The sequence below is a fragment of the Homarus americanus genome, unplaced genomic scaffold, assembly GCF_018991925.1.
Source record: "Homarus americanus isolate GMGI-L3 unplaced genomic scaffold, GMGI_Hamer_2.0 scaffold23578, whole genome shotgun sequence".
NCBI lineage: Eukaryota > Metazoa > Arthropoda > Malacostraca > Decapoda > Nephropidae > Homarus > Homarus americanus.
The window spans coordinates 9,550,461-9,563,472 of NW_024733231.1; the positions used below are offsets into that span (position 1 = coordinate 9,550,461).

Here is a 13,012-nt window from a genome sequence, read left to right on the forward strand (position 1 = left end):
AGTAAGGACTGCTTGAGTGGAGTTTGGCGGAATCTTCTCCCAGATTTCATTCATGATTTTAAAGGCTTTGATGCATCAGAGGAGCTCCCAAAAATAAAAGAAAATTGTGTTTCTCTTGCAAAGTAAGTTGGCTTTGCTGAAGTGGAAAGTGCTGATGTTGAGGAACTGCTCTAATCCCACTGTGAAGACCTCTCTACAGCTGATCTAAACAACTTGTTGCTGCTGGGGAATTTGAAGATAATGAAGTCCAGGATGCAAAACCACGAGAGCTTCCCACTTCTCTTTTGATAGTCTAGTTATTAAACATTATTTTAGATAATAAAAGGTCTGCTTACCTATTGTGAACACATTTAGTTTGAATAAATGCACTGACACACGAACATTTTCTATGAACCAATCAGTTATTTTTATATGGAAGAGGGGCATGGCTTACGGGGTCAGGAGAGAGTACAGTACAGTTGTCAGGGTCAACACAAGGTTGATACTTAAGATGTGTATGGGTTAATGCAGTACAGTACAGTATACTGTATATAGTAGTTCATTTATTATGGAAATTTTCAGGTTGGGGCTGTAAGAGAAGGCATGGCATGGATCGTGCCAGTACCCCTGCTCTCCCTGATGACAGCGTCACACCTGGAGCAGCTGGTGTGTGGCCTACCTCACATCTCGGTCGCTACCCTCAAAAAAGTTGTCAGGTAAGAGGTTTTGGTGTTGTAAGCAACACATTTTGGGATCATCTCATCATTTACATCATGGCTCCGAAAACATTTTCAGTGTGGGCTAGAAAGTGGAGTTGTTGGCTTGGCCCATACCGTAGTCTCACTTATAATGCTGTTGAAATATCTTTTGAAAATGGAGGAATTAATTCAGTTTACCTTTGATAAACAAATTTTGGGTAAAGGAAGCAGATGATTAGCACCCGAACATGTTTATATATTTCGTTCATATTTTCCACATTTGTTCTTTAGATGATATTAATGTAAATTTATCGTTTAGGTCATCCAGCGATTTTTACGATGTTAAGTTTTGGAATCAGTACTTTAGACAGTTCTAAGACACTTTTCTTCTATGGTGTTTTTCTCGCTCATGATTGCTTTCAGAGAGAAAACAAAAGGGGGGGGGGAGGTTGTGGGTGGGGGGAAATCACAAAAAAGTAGTAATTTGATAGAAATGAAGGTTAAATAATCCAAAACCCAATCTAACCTAACCCAACCTAACCTAACTTAACCCTAAACCTTACCTTAATTAGACTCAGAAGTCTCTGAGTCGGGGTCATGAGATAACATCCAAAGAACAACTGCGCTTGTGTCACGCTGTAGCTCATGAGTCACTGCGTGTTGTCTGAGTGTACTCCCACATCCACAAAAAATGTAAAATTACACCATGATGCTAGGAAGTTAGGTAAGGTTAGGTAGGTTTCTTTGGTTGGTTAGGTCAGGTTGTATGAGGGTGTGATAAGTCCAAAAAGACTCATTTCTGACAGAAATGAAGGTCAAATTCTAATGAATCACACCAAATAGCATGGGAAAAACAATATTTGTGGTCAAACAGTAGCTGTGGCTGGAAATGTAAATTTATCTTTTTTTATATTTAACCTATTGCAAGACATACAAGGTAATATTAACAGCAATCCATAAATACTTACTTGGATAAATACAGCTTGTTAGAAACTGTGGTTAATATTGACGACTGACCCGCGGATGAGTTATTTGTTTTGCAGTTCATTTTCTTTCTCTATTTTCATCAGTGAATTATGATATGATAATCATTTCTTGTGCAAATGCTTTGTTTGATAGATAATTAGGTGCCTATGCGTGCAATACTTTGACTTCTCGAAACACTCTGCCGCCTGGGCCGGATCAAAGCCGATGCTCAGTACAGTATATGTTAATGAACCATTCGGTATGGGCAGCTGTTCTCACATCCACAAAAAACGTAAAATTACACCATTTCATAGTAAGCTCTTTCTGTTTAATATACCACGGGGTCTGGAGGGCTCTGCCCCCCCAGCTAGGAAATTAGGTAAGATTAGGTAGGTTTGTTTGGTTTGGGTGGTGAGGTCTTCTAACAATGCTTCTTTTGCTTGTTTTTCATATCATATAAGGTTAGGTTATGTTTAATTTAGAAATAACCTCTTTGTAACACATTTGCACAAACTAAGATTGTGTCCACTATAAAACACAGTGAAATTGCAGCGTTATTATAATTGTTTTCTATGAAAATTCGACCGTGGGTCAGTTGTCAATAATTACCAAAACTATTGATAGTTTGATATACAAATGTCTCACACTTGAATACTATCATTAACAAAATTTATAGATAAAGTTATGAGGGGTGGTAGTTGCACCACTGACCATGGTATTAATGTTGTGGTGTGAACATGGTGCACCACTGATCAAGGTGTTAATGTTGTGGTGTGAACATGGTGCACCACTGATCAAGGTGTTAATGTTGTGGTGTGAACATGGTGCACCACTGATCAAGGTGTTAATGTTGTGGTGTGAACATGGTGCACCACTGATCAAGGTGTTAACATTCTGGTGACATATCAGACACACTCATTGGGGTTTTATTAAGTACTGTACCTGGAGAAAGCTTGAATTGTCTGCCTACTGGGGTTTGATACACTATCATACTTCACTGATGATCTTTGCCCAGTGTTGACCAAAATAGTGAGCTTCTTGTTATAGAATGTGATCAACCAGCTGGGAAAATTACACAGCATATTAAGTGTGTTGCTTTTTAGTCATTGATTATTATGCCAGAAGAAACATTAAATACTCTAGAAATAAGCCAAAGGAAGGAGGACTGTCCTTTACTGTGTCAACTATAAGCTTCCATTTATCTGGCATCCAAGACACAGGCAGTGCCAATACCACTGCACTTAAGTGTTACTCCCATTACTCTTCTATTACAAGTACAACACAAGCACATGGATAAACTGGACAGTGACAGTTTAAATGTTTTCTGATGCAGATAACGAACTGAAGTAGCTCTTATAATGACATTGTTTACCAACCACCAAACAGTGTGAGCCGACCACGTGTATGTGTTGTGCACTGTTACTTGTGGGGTTCCTCTTCATAACAACAAGTGGATACACCTGATTGTTCAACCAGCATTGAACATGGTTTGTTTGATGTATGTGTGGCAGCGAAACTTAATGTAGTAGCCTATTGGTAGGCCTGGGGTAACAGATGGGTGACCCAGGGAATAAACTTTAGCCTTCCCCAGGACCCGGGTAACTTTTACTTACTTTACTTTTATCCTCTTCACCACCGATCGGCTCGTTAGCCGCTTGGGTGATCGGTCACATCTCTGTTACGCACTGTTGACAAGTACTGGGCATGCACCGGCTCCTGAATGTACCTGAAACCCCTCCAGTGTTGGTCAAGTCTGGTCTTGAAAGAGCTCACACTCGGTGCCATCACAACACTTTCTGGTAGATTGTTCCAAGAGTTTACAACTCTCACTCCGAAAAAGTTTGCCTTCACAGTTTTCTGGACTTGCAGCTTCTTCAATCTTGAGCTGTGACCCCTTGTGGGGCGAGCATCCGCCAGCCCCAAGTAAGGACACTCGACTGAGTAGTGCCCCTTGAGATGCTTATACACCTCAATTAGGTCTCCCCTTGCCCGTCTGTAGTATAAGCTAGGCAAGTTCAGGCACTCCAATCTCTCAGGGTAGCTGAAGTGCCGAAGTGCAGGCACCAGTCTGGTGGCCCTCCTTTGGACATTTTCAACCAACTGACAGTCCCTAGTATATCTCGGGGACCAGACGGGGTGACAGGGTGACAGTACTCCAGATGGGGAAGCACTTCGCTCTTGAAGATCGTTACGAGGAACGGACCGCCTAGATATCTGAACGACCTTCTTATAAGACCCAATAATTTATTTGCCTGATTTACCTTCTTCTCGCAATGGCCCGAGAACTTCAGCTCATTGTCAACATACACACCTAGGTCCTTCTCACATTCAGTCTCAAATAGTGCAGTTTCTTCATCCTGTTGGGACATATGATACGCCTCCTTACCGTTGGTACGCCCCAGGTGCATCCTCTTACACTTCGTGACATTGAATCTTGGCAGCCATTTCTTCGACCATTCTTGGAGCCCACAGAGGTCCTTCTGCAACTCTTCACAGTCCGCTTCGTTCTTGATTTCCCAAAATAACTTGGCATCATCGGCAAACATTTGTATGGAGGAGTGTACAACGTCAGGCATGTCATTTATGAAACAAACAAACAACAGTGGGCCCAACACACTGCCCTGTGGTACCCCACTTGTGACAGGTACGGATGATGATTTCATGCCATTAATCACCACACACTGCTTGCGGTCATGTAGAAAGTCTTTTATCCACGCTAGGACATTTCCCCAAATTCCGTACCCTTCCAGTTTGATTTTCAGCCTTTCGTGGGGTACACTGTCGAAAGCCTTGACAAAATCTAAGTAAATATTGTCGATATTACCTTCCCGTTCCAGAATATGGGTCCAAATACTGTATCCAATACCTTGAGCAATTGTGTAAAGCAGGAGCGCCCCAGCATAAAATCGTGTTGGCAATCCTTTACAAAGTTGTTTCGTAGTAGATGTTCCATCACGGCATCTCTGATAATACTCTCAAGTACTTTACATATTATGCTGGTCAGGCTCACCGGTCTATAGTTGTTCATGGAGTGACGATCGCCTTTCTTGAAGATAGGACTCACATAAGCCACTTTCCATTCACTGGGGACCTTTTGTTCATCCAGGCATTTACAAAACAGGATCTTCAGGGGCTCGGCAAGCTCGTTGCACAACTCTCTTAGCACTATAGGATGCACCATATCAGGGCCAGGACCCTGATGGACCTTTAGCTTTGACAGTTTATTTCTAATACCCTCTTCTGTGAACACAATGTGGGTCAGTGCTGTGTCGAACCGTCTGTCCTCAAACGCAGGAAGGTTAATCGCATCCTCTCTTGTGAACACTGAGGAAAAGAAGCTGCTCAATGCCTTAGCTTTATCCTGGTCAGAATCTGCATAACTACCATCTTCAAGCCTCAGGTCTGATGCTACTACTCGCATTTTTAATTTCGACTTTGCATAGTGGTAAAATGCCTTTGGGTTTGATTTGACCTCGCTTGCAACCAGCCTTTGGAACTCCTTTTCAGCCCTTCTACATTCTATCTTTGCTTGGTTTCTGGCTCTTGCATACATCCTCCTGTCCTGCTCATCATTTGACCCAATCCACGTCTTGAATTTCTGGGTTTTCTTCTTAACATTGTCGACCGCCGCATGGTTCATGTATAGGGGTCCCCTCGTATTCCTAGAGGCACTGGGTTTGGTCTTGGGTATATATTTATCGATCAAATGGGTCATTTTACTAGTTATGATATTCAGTGTAGTGTCTGCTTTCGTGTGCCTTAATGAGTCAGGCCAGTGGATACCCCTCATCTCTTCCCTCATCCTGTTGTAATTTCCCTTGTAATATTTGCACCTTGGCCTGGCCTTATCTTGAACTAGGTAACAGTTAAACCTGAATGACAACACTATATGGTGACTGGTGCCAACTGGGGCAAGGTGTTCCAGTTTGGCCACCATACCCTCCTCGTTTGTTATGATGAGGTCTAGTGGCTTGGGTGTTTGCTCCCCTCTGTAATGTGTCGGGTCTCTAACATGTTGGAACAGAAAATTATCTTAAAGAGTTTTGTACAAAACGAGTAGCAGGGTTATTCACGTCATTTGAGGTGAACTTGTTTCTCCAGTTGATGTCGCTATAGTTAAAGTCCCCCATGATAAGTAGGTGGCTAGGGTTGAGCATCGCCGTGTTGTCTATTAAGGCTCTTAAGTTCCTTTGACTTAGTGGGCCACAGTTTGGGGATCTGTAGATACACCCGACAATAAGTTAGTCCCTTCCCTTTAGTGTAATTTTACACCACTTGGACTCTTCAAAAACATCCTCTCCCTGTACCCTCGCCTGGCTGGCTCTAAGGTCTTGCCTAGCATAGATAACCACACCCCTCTTGCAAGTTTCTTGAGAAAGGTTCGTAAATGAGTCATATCCAGCAATACTGAACTCACATTCCTCTGGGTCGATTCTCCTGTTCTTGTACAACAGTTCCACAACTGCTACAATATCTGGTTGGTGTACCTTCAGTAGTGTTTCAAACTCCTCTCTCTTATCAAGGAACGTGTCAGTATTAGTGTACATGACATTCAAGCCAGAATTTGTTCTCGGTAACGTCTCTGCTCTTAGTAGTAACCCCGCCTTCCCCCCATTCTCAGAAGCTGCAGCATTTGCTAAGTATTCTGTATTTTGCAGGGTGTGGTTAGAAATGTCATTTTTTACATGGCGCTTGCTTCCTCCTGTCTGGAAGGAGGAGCTGGTGCCACCTCCCGGGTGGAGGGTGCGCTGCTGCCCCCTGGCCTTGTGTCGGCACACTTGCAGTATTGGCCACAGTAACGTTATCATCGTTCACTCTGTTTTTGTGACAAGTGCTTTCACATTTTTTGTGACTGTGAAGATAGCAGTGTAACTTGAAAATGATTGGGAAGTCCAAGGTACCCAGGAAAACCATGTCTCTGAATATGAAGCTTGACATTGTAAAGCTGTGTGAGATTCAGAGTGACATCTCCACCCCACCTTAGCCTCTAAGGGGAATAAAATGACAACCAGGCTTGTTCTTAATGATGTGGTGAGTGTTGTCTAATTGTGATGTAGACATATTATTGTGAAGGAATTGTTTTTCTTTGATACATGTGGGTGGTGGACTGGCTGGGAAGGTATCCCATTCAACCCCATGTTATAATGATCCCAATTTGTGATATTTTGACATGCGATGATTGACATGGGTTTATCAGTTACCTAACCCCATCATAAATTGTGGGATACCTGTATACAGTTACAGTGTTAAACTTAATCTTTGTTTTTGTTTTACAGGAGACATATAAGTGTTTTTGGCCAATTTTGTATCACTTTGCTTGTGGACTGACCTCAGAAGATATGAGACGACAAGAATGGGGTAAAATAACCACATTTATACTAACTATGAAAGGTATATTCATGTATAGTCAATTCATATAGGAATTACTGAAAACAATATACAGGGTATATGAAAATGTTGATCTGATTAGGTTTCTCAAGTGACAGGTCAAGGGTTACAGTTACCTGAAGATCTTTGTTCATCTCTTGATTGGATTGTTAGGTATTAATTTCACATTCACAACAGACATTCAAGTAAAGTTGGAGAGATGATCAGGTTTTAAAAGTAAGGCATACCTGAAACTTGTCCTGCATCAACACACTATCTCCAGGCTGGACTGTAAGATAATCACTACTCTCTGACTCTATCCATAAAGATTTATCCTGATTGTTGTGAAACATTATATAAGAGAGTTAAATAATGAAAGTCTTACTTCAACTTATTGTGAACCTCTGAATACTTTATTTTGTATTTTATATTATTTTTGAGTTTATGTCAATGTGCTGTGTGGACAGGTATCGTGAAGTGGACGAGCACGACCCCCAGGTGGTGTGGCTGTGGTCTATACTGGAATCATTCAGCCCTTGTGAACGCGTCCTCTTTGTTCGATTTGTATCTGGAAGGTCCCGACTTCCAGCCAACCTGGCTGATCTATCCCAGCGTTTCCAGGTACAGTATACTGGTTGTATGTACAGTCCCATGCGAAAGTTCTTGAAACAGTCCAGGTGGATGATGCAAAGTCCTCCTCACCCTTACTGGATGGTGGGTCATTGTCAGTGATGCCGCTCATGGAAACACAAAGTTTACCAGATTCATGTCTTAATCTTTACAGATCACTCAACAAAATTTCAGGTATGGCAAAATTGTATCGAATTACAATTATTTTAATTTTTATCAATACAATTCTACAAAAGTACAAAATATATAAAATATACACGAAAATAATAGACAATCAAATGAAAATAGACATGTGGTATTTTGCATTACAAAAGAAAACCAAATCTATTCAATGGATGGTGAGACGAGACTATAAACTAAAGTTTTATTTGAGTAAATCAAAGCAGAAAATTTACTTAATATCTAAACAAGTAGACCTGGAGTATTGTAGTGCTTTTATCTAACTCATAAAAAAAAAAACGGAGAAGATTTGTTATGAATATAGAGGTTGTGAAGTGACTCAGGCATATGACTCAGTGTTAATGGTTCATTATCACAGAGAACAGCTAACATTTTTATGTGTTTTATAGTGGGGGTGGCTGATGGTGTCACCCACAGTGACTGATGGTGCCACCCCATCAATAACTGTACTGTATATACATTGCAGGTGATGCGCGTTGATCGACCCATTGACACGCTGCCCACGGCCCAGACCTGTTTCTTCCAGCTGAGACTTCCACCGTATTCAAGCCAGGAGGTTATGGCAGAGAGGTTGAGATATGCAATTAACAATTGTCGCTCAATTGACATGGATAACTATATGTTGTCCAGGAATCAAGACCCTAACCACCATTCAGATGATGATGAGTTTTGAGATGATGACAAACATGACAAAGAGTAAAGTTTGACTCACTGTACTGTACTGTACTGTACTGTACTGTACTGTACTGTACTGTTCTGTACTGTACTGTGCTGTACCGTACTGTACCGTACTGAACTGAACTGAACTGTACTGTACTGTGCTGTACTGTGCTGCACTGTACTGTACTGTGCTGCACTGTACTGTACTGTGCTGTGCTGTGTTTTATGAATTTTATTGAACAATATCAGGTTTGAAATACATGGTGTGACCCCAGAGTATGGAAATAAGAGAACTTGTGTTGCCATGCTCCTGCTGCCTTAGATAGCGTACATATATTTGAGAAAACTCAAGTTTTGTGATTTAGTAAAACTAATGTCTTGTTATAGTTTGGCCTTAACTCTTCCGCTTCTTAATTGTTTTAATCTCAGATTCCATCACAATAATTCTTAGAAATTTTCTGTATGTAATTTCCTAACTTGAATTAGGAAAGTGTTAGGCACTTATTTCCTGTGTTGCAGATGTTTAGATATGATGTTCACTAGGAAATACTTTACTGTGTGTAACAGTTCACAAGAGGAGACATGTTTCTTTATACTTAGAATTTTTACACTAAATATTAATGTTTGAAATATTTGAATACAAGGAATAAAATTAAGTGTGGAATATTGTGAAGTAAACAAGTGGTTGTTAGTAAGCATGAACATGTTAAGTGTACAGTTCTTATGATAGTACTGCGTAGAACAACTTTTATGAGCTATACAACTACAGTACAGTGATAGTGTACATTATATTACAACTAGAATTCAGTATTTTTTTCTTTGTCATTTCACCACTTATCAGCTTATTGACCATTCATGAGGTTGGTCTCTCCAGTACAGGAGGAGACCGGTGTACCCAGAGGATACCTGTGATGTTTGGTAGTGAGGGTCACACTGGATAACACCCTTCTCATGTGTGTCCAGGCAAGGCAGGACTTGAACCCTCGGCCCTGACACACATGAGAAGGGTTGGTAAGGACCTGAACCACATATACAACCACTTGAGAAATTAGATTTTTCAACCCTGTACTGTGCTTGAACCATCTACTATGACTGAACAGTTCCACTTCATAACAAAATGGGAAATTCTCTGTGTAGTATATGTTAACCATTTATTGATGACAATTTATGTGTTAGATATTGTAGATAAGTTCCTTTAGTAAACATTTCATAGTAAATTCATTAACCTGTATGGATAATTTTTTGGGGTAAATAAATTGTTTACACTAATTTAATGCAACATAAGCAGAGTATTTTATCTTGATGTCTCAGTCTTTATAATGTATGTGAGGTTAATGATGGAACTCCTGTCTGCAATAGTCATCATACTGAATATCACTAATTGTGTGATTTAATAAGTGTACAGTATACCAACTCCCAATTCATGACCTCGGAGTGTTTGCAAACTTTCAAGAGGTTGAAATTCACTCACTTTGGGGTGAAACTGTTATAGAAAATGTGAATAACATCATAATCCATGAAATACCATATGTAAGGGTTTACTCACATTCACTTACCATATACCACTTTCAAATTTACTAAAAATGAGGGAATATTAAATTTTTACATCATTCATTACTGTATTAAGGTAAATTTTCTTTGTTAATATAACCTCTGTGCTGTGTTTAGTAAGTTAAACTCCATATTGTGCTGTTAGAAAACCAATAAATGTTAAAGACCCACTACTTGAACGACTCTACTTTAGTTTACTACTCAAAGTTTGTTTGAAAAATCACTAGAAATATAGACACCTTCATAGTGAATAATAAACAAGGCTCGGGACACTGGCAACGACAGCTGCTCACTTGAACTCCAGGATCAGTAGACGGACCTAATTCTCGGCTTTACTTCACTCTACATGTGTTCAGAAGTCTGACATAGATATACCTGTCAAATGTGAATAAAATTCTTTATTCATTTATCCCTTTATACATGTACAGTATGTCTTTGTGGTACTCTTCTTACACTACTAATGAAAACAGCGTAGGATACTGTAGTAGAGTCCAGTGCTTCCTAACATTTTCAACTTCACTAGCCAGTGGAGAGTGACAAAAAATTTTGCGGATCAATGATTGTAAATATTTTGTATTACAATTTACATAGTCCATATACCTTAGACCCTCAGTATTTCTTGAGATTAAGAGCAATACTGTAATTACAGGAGAATTTCATTTTTGCAGTAATATCTCAGTTAGCCAGAATCCCTCAAAACTGGAACTGTCCGATAGCTGGAATTGAAATTCTCTCAGAAAATTTTTCCCAAAGCCAGAATTTTCAGGAAAACTCCGGCTTTGGAAACAAATTTCCGAGGGGCACATTTTCCGGAAAATTCCAATAAAATTTTTCCCATTCCCAGAAAATTCTGGAGATGGGGTAGTTTTTTCCAGCTTTGAGAGAGTCGTCTTGTTATCCACAAATCTCTCTTTCCTGGAAGTGCTCTACACCAATATTGTTCCGGCTAATGAAAATATCACTATTCTATAAATCACAATGGGGAAGATGGGGTACCAAACCCGAGACTCCAAAACTACACCAAAAATGCCTTTAGGATATTTATATGACTAAACTTTGCAAGCCTCAGCATCTGCTAGGCCACCCAGTTGCCACAGATTAAATATACTCTAGTTAAAATTTTACATTTACTTCAACTTTTTACCTTTATCATCTTCGCCACTGATCGGCTCGTTAACCGCTTAGGCGATCGGTCACGTCTCTGTAATGCACTGTTGGCAAGTAGTGGGCATGTGCTGGTTCCAGAATGTATCTGTACCTGCATCAATGTTCGTTAAGTCTGATCTTGAAAGAGGTCACACTCGGTGCCGTCACAACACTCTCTGGCTGATTGTTCCTAGAGTTCACAACTCTCACTCCGAAAACATTTACCCTCACAGTTTTCTGGACTTGCGGCTTCTTCAATCTTGAGCTGTGACTCCTTGTGGAGTGAGCATCCATCAGCTCCAGGAATGTACAGTATACTCAACTAAATAGTGCCCTCTGAGATGTTTATACACTTTAACTAGATCACCCCTTGCATGCCTATAGTATAAGCTAGGTAGTTGCAGGTGCTCTAATCTCTCTGGGTAACTGAGGGGCCATAGTGCAGGCACCAGTATGGTGGCCCTCCTTTGGACATTTTCAATCAACTGACAGTCTCTAGCATATCTTGGGTACCAGACAGGGTGACAGTACTCTAGACAGGGAAGCACTTCACTTTTAAAGATAATTACGAAGGATGGACCTTCTAGATAGCTAAACAACCTTCTTATAGGACCTATTAGTTTAGTTGCTTGATTCACCTTCTTCTCACAATGGCCTGATAACTTCCATTCATTGTCAACATACGCTACCAGGTCATTTTCTCATTTGGTTTCTATTAATGCAGTCTCTTCGTCCCGTTGAGACATACGATGCGCCTCCTTGGTACAACCTAGGTGCATCCTCTTACTCTTCGTGACATTGAATCTTAGCAGCCATTTCTTCGACCACTCTTAAAGCTCACAGAGATCTTTCTGCAGTTCTTCACAGTCTGTTTGGTTCTTAATTTCCATGAGTAACTTGGTATCGTCCACAAACATTTGTATGGAGGAGTGTATAGCTTCTGGCATATTTATGAAACAAACAAATAACAATGGGCCCATGATGCTTTCATGCCATTAATCACCACACACTGCTTGTGATCATGAAGAAAGTCTCCAAGCCATGCTAGGGCACTTCCACAAATCCCATATCCTTACAGTTTAATTCTCAGCCTTTCATATTGAAAGCCTTGGCAAAATATAGGTGTCGATACTGCCGCCCTGTTCCAGAATTTGAGTCCAAACATCCAGTACCTTGAGTAATTGTATTAAGCAGGAGTGTCCCGGCATAAAACCTTGTTGGCGATTCTTTAAAAGGTTGTTTCGTTGTAGATGTTCCATCATGGCATCTAATATACAGTCAACCGTCACTTTACGCGGTCCCACATTCTGCGTTTCCACGTTTATGCGGTACCCTGCCAGAACCCAGGATGCTCACATTCCGCGGTGCGTGTACCCCTTTACGCGGGTGAAGTATAATTTTTTTATTTAGCTCATAAAATTCATACAAATTATCCGGCCAGAATATAATTTACATTGCTGGAATTCTTACAATTTGATGATCATTTTGAATATAAGCATCATAGATTTTGCATTAGACATACAAATTTTAGATCTAATGCAAGTATTTTGTTTACTCAGAGCAAATATGCTATCTTTTGTGCAAAATATATGAAGTGTATATTCAAAATATTCCTGGTCTTGCAAGGAATCCAGCAATGTCAATTATATTATCCTAACTTTAGTCTGAGGTATTATTTATTAATAAAAGTTAAAATCTAGTTTTTTCACCCAACATTTCTCTGGTAGGGAGGGAAGGTGGGGAGTGGGGGGAGGGTTGGGACCGACCGACCATCTGGCGCGGTTGGAAGAGGGGGGGAGGCAAGGTGGGGTACTTTGATTGATAGATAGTGTTGT

At 40.4% G+C, this 13,012-nt stretch overlaps 1 protein-coding gene across 1 annotated transcript; it reads left to right on the forward strand.

The window, feature by feature from the left end:
- Positions 1-564: 564 nt before the first annotated feature.
- On the forward strand, positions 565-10,204 carry LOC121869748 (probable E3 ubiquitin-protein ligase HERC1). Its single transcript, XM_042371320.1, has 3 exons — positions 565-695; positions 7,478-7,631; positions 8,287-10,204. Exons 1-3 carry the CDS (start codon positions 583-585, stop codon positions 8,491-8,493), a joined length of 474 nt encoding a protein of 157 aa, XP_042227254.1. The 5' UTR covers positions 565-582; the 3' UTR covers positions 8,494-10,204.
- The last annotated feature ends 2,808 nt before the right edge of the window (positions 10,205-13,012 follow it).

Excerpts from the sequence above, each read along its gene's own strand:
- LOC121869748 (XM_042371320.1), top strand. The coding sequence starts at position 583 with ATGGCATGGATCGTGCCAGTACCCCTGCTCTCCCTGATGACAGCGTCA. Across the intron at positions 696-7,477 it reads ACCCTCAAAAAAGTTGTCAG|GTATCGTGAAGTGGACGAGC; the intron begins GTAAGAGGTTTT and ends CTGTGTGGACAG. Across the intron at positions 7,632-8,286 it reads ATCTATCCCAGCGTTTCCAG|GTGATGCGCGTTGATCGACC; the intron begins GTACAGTATACT and ends TATACATTGCAG.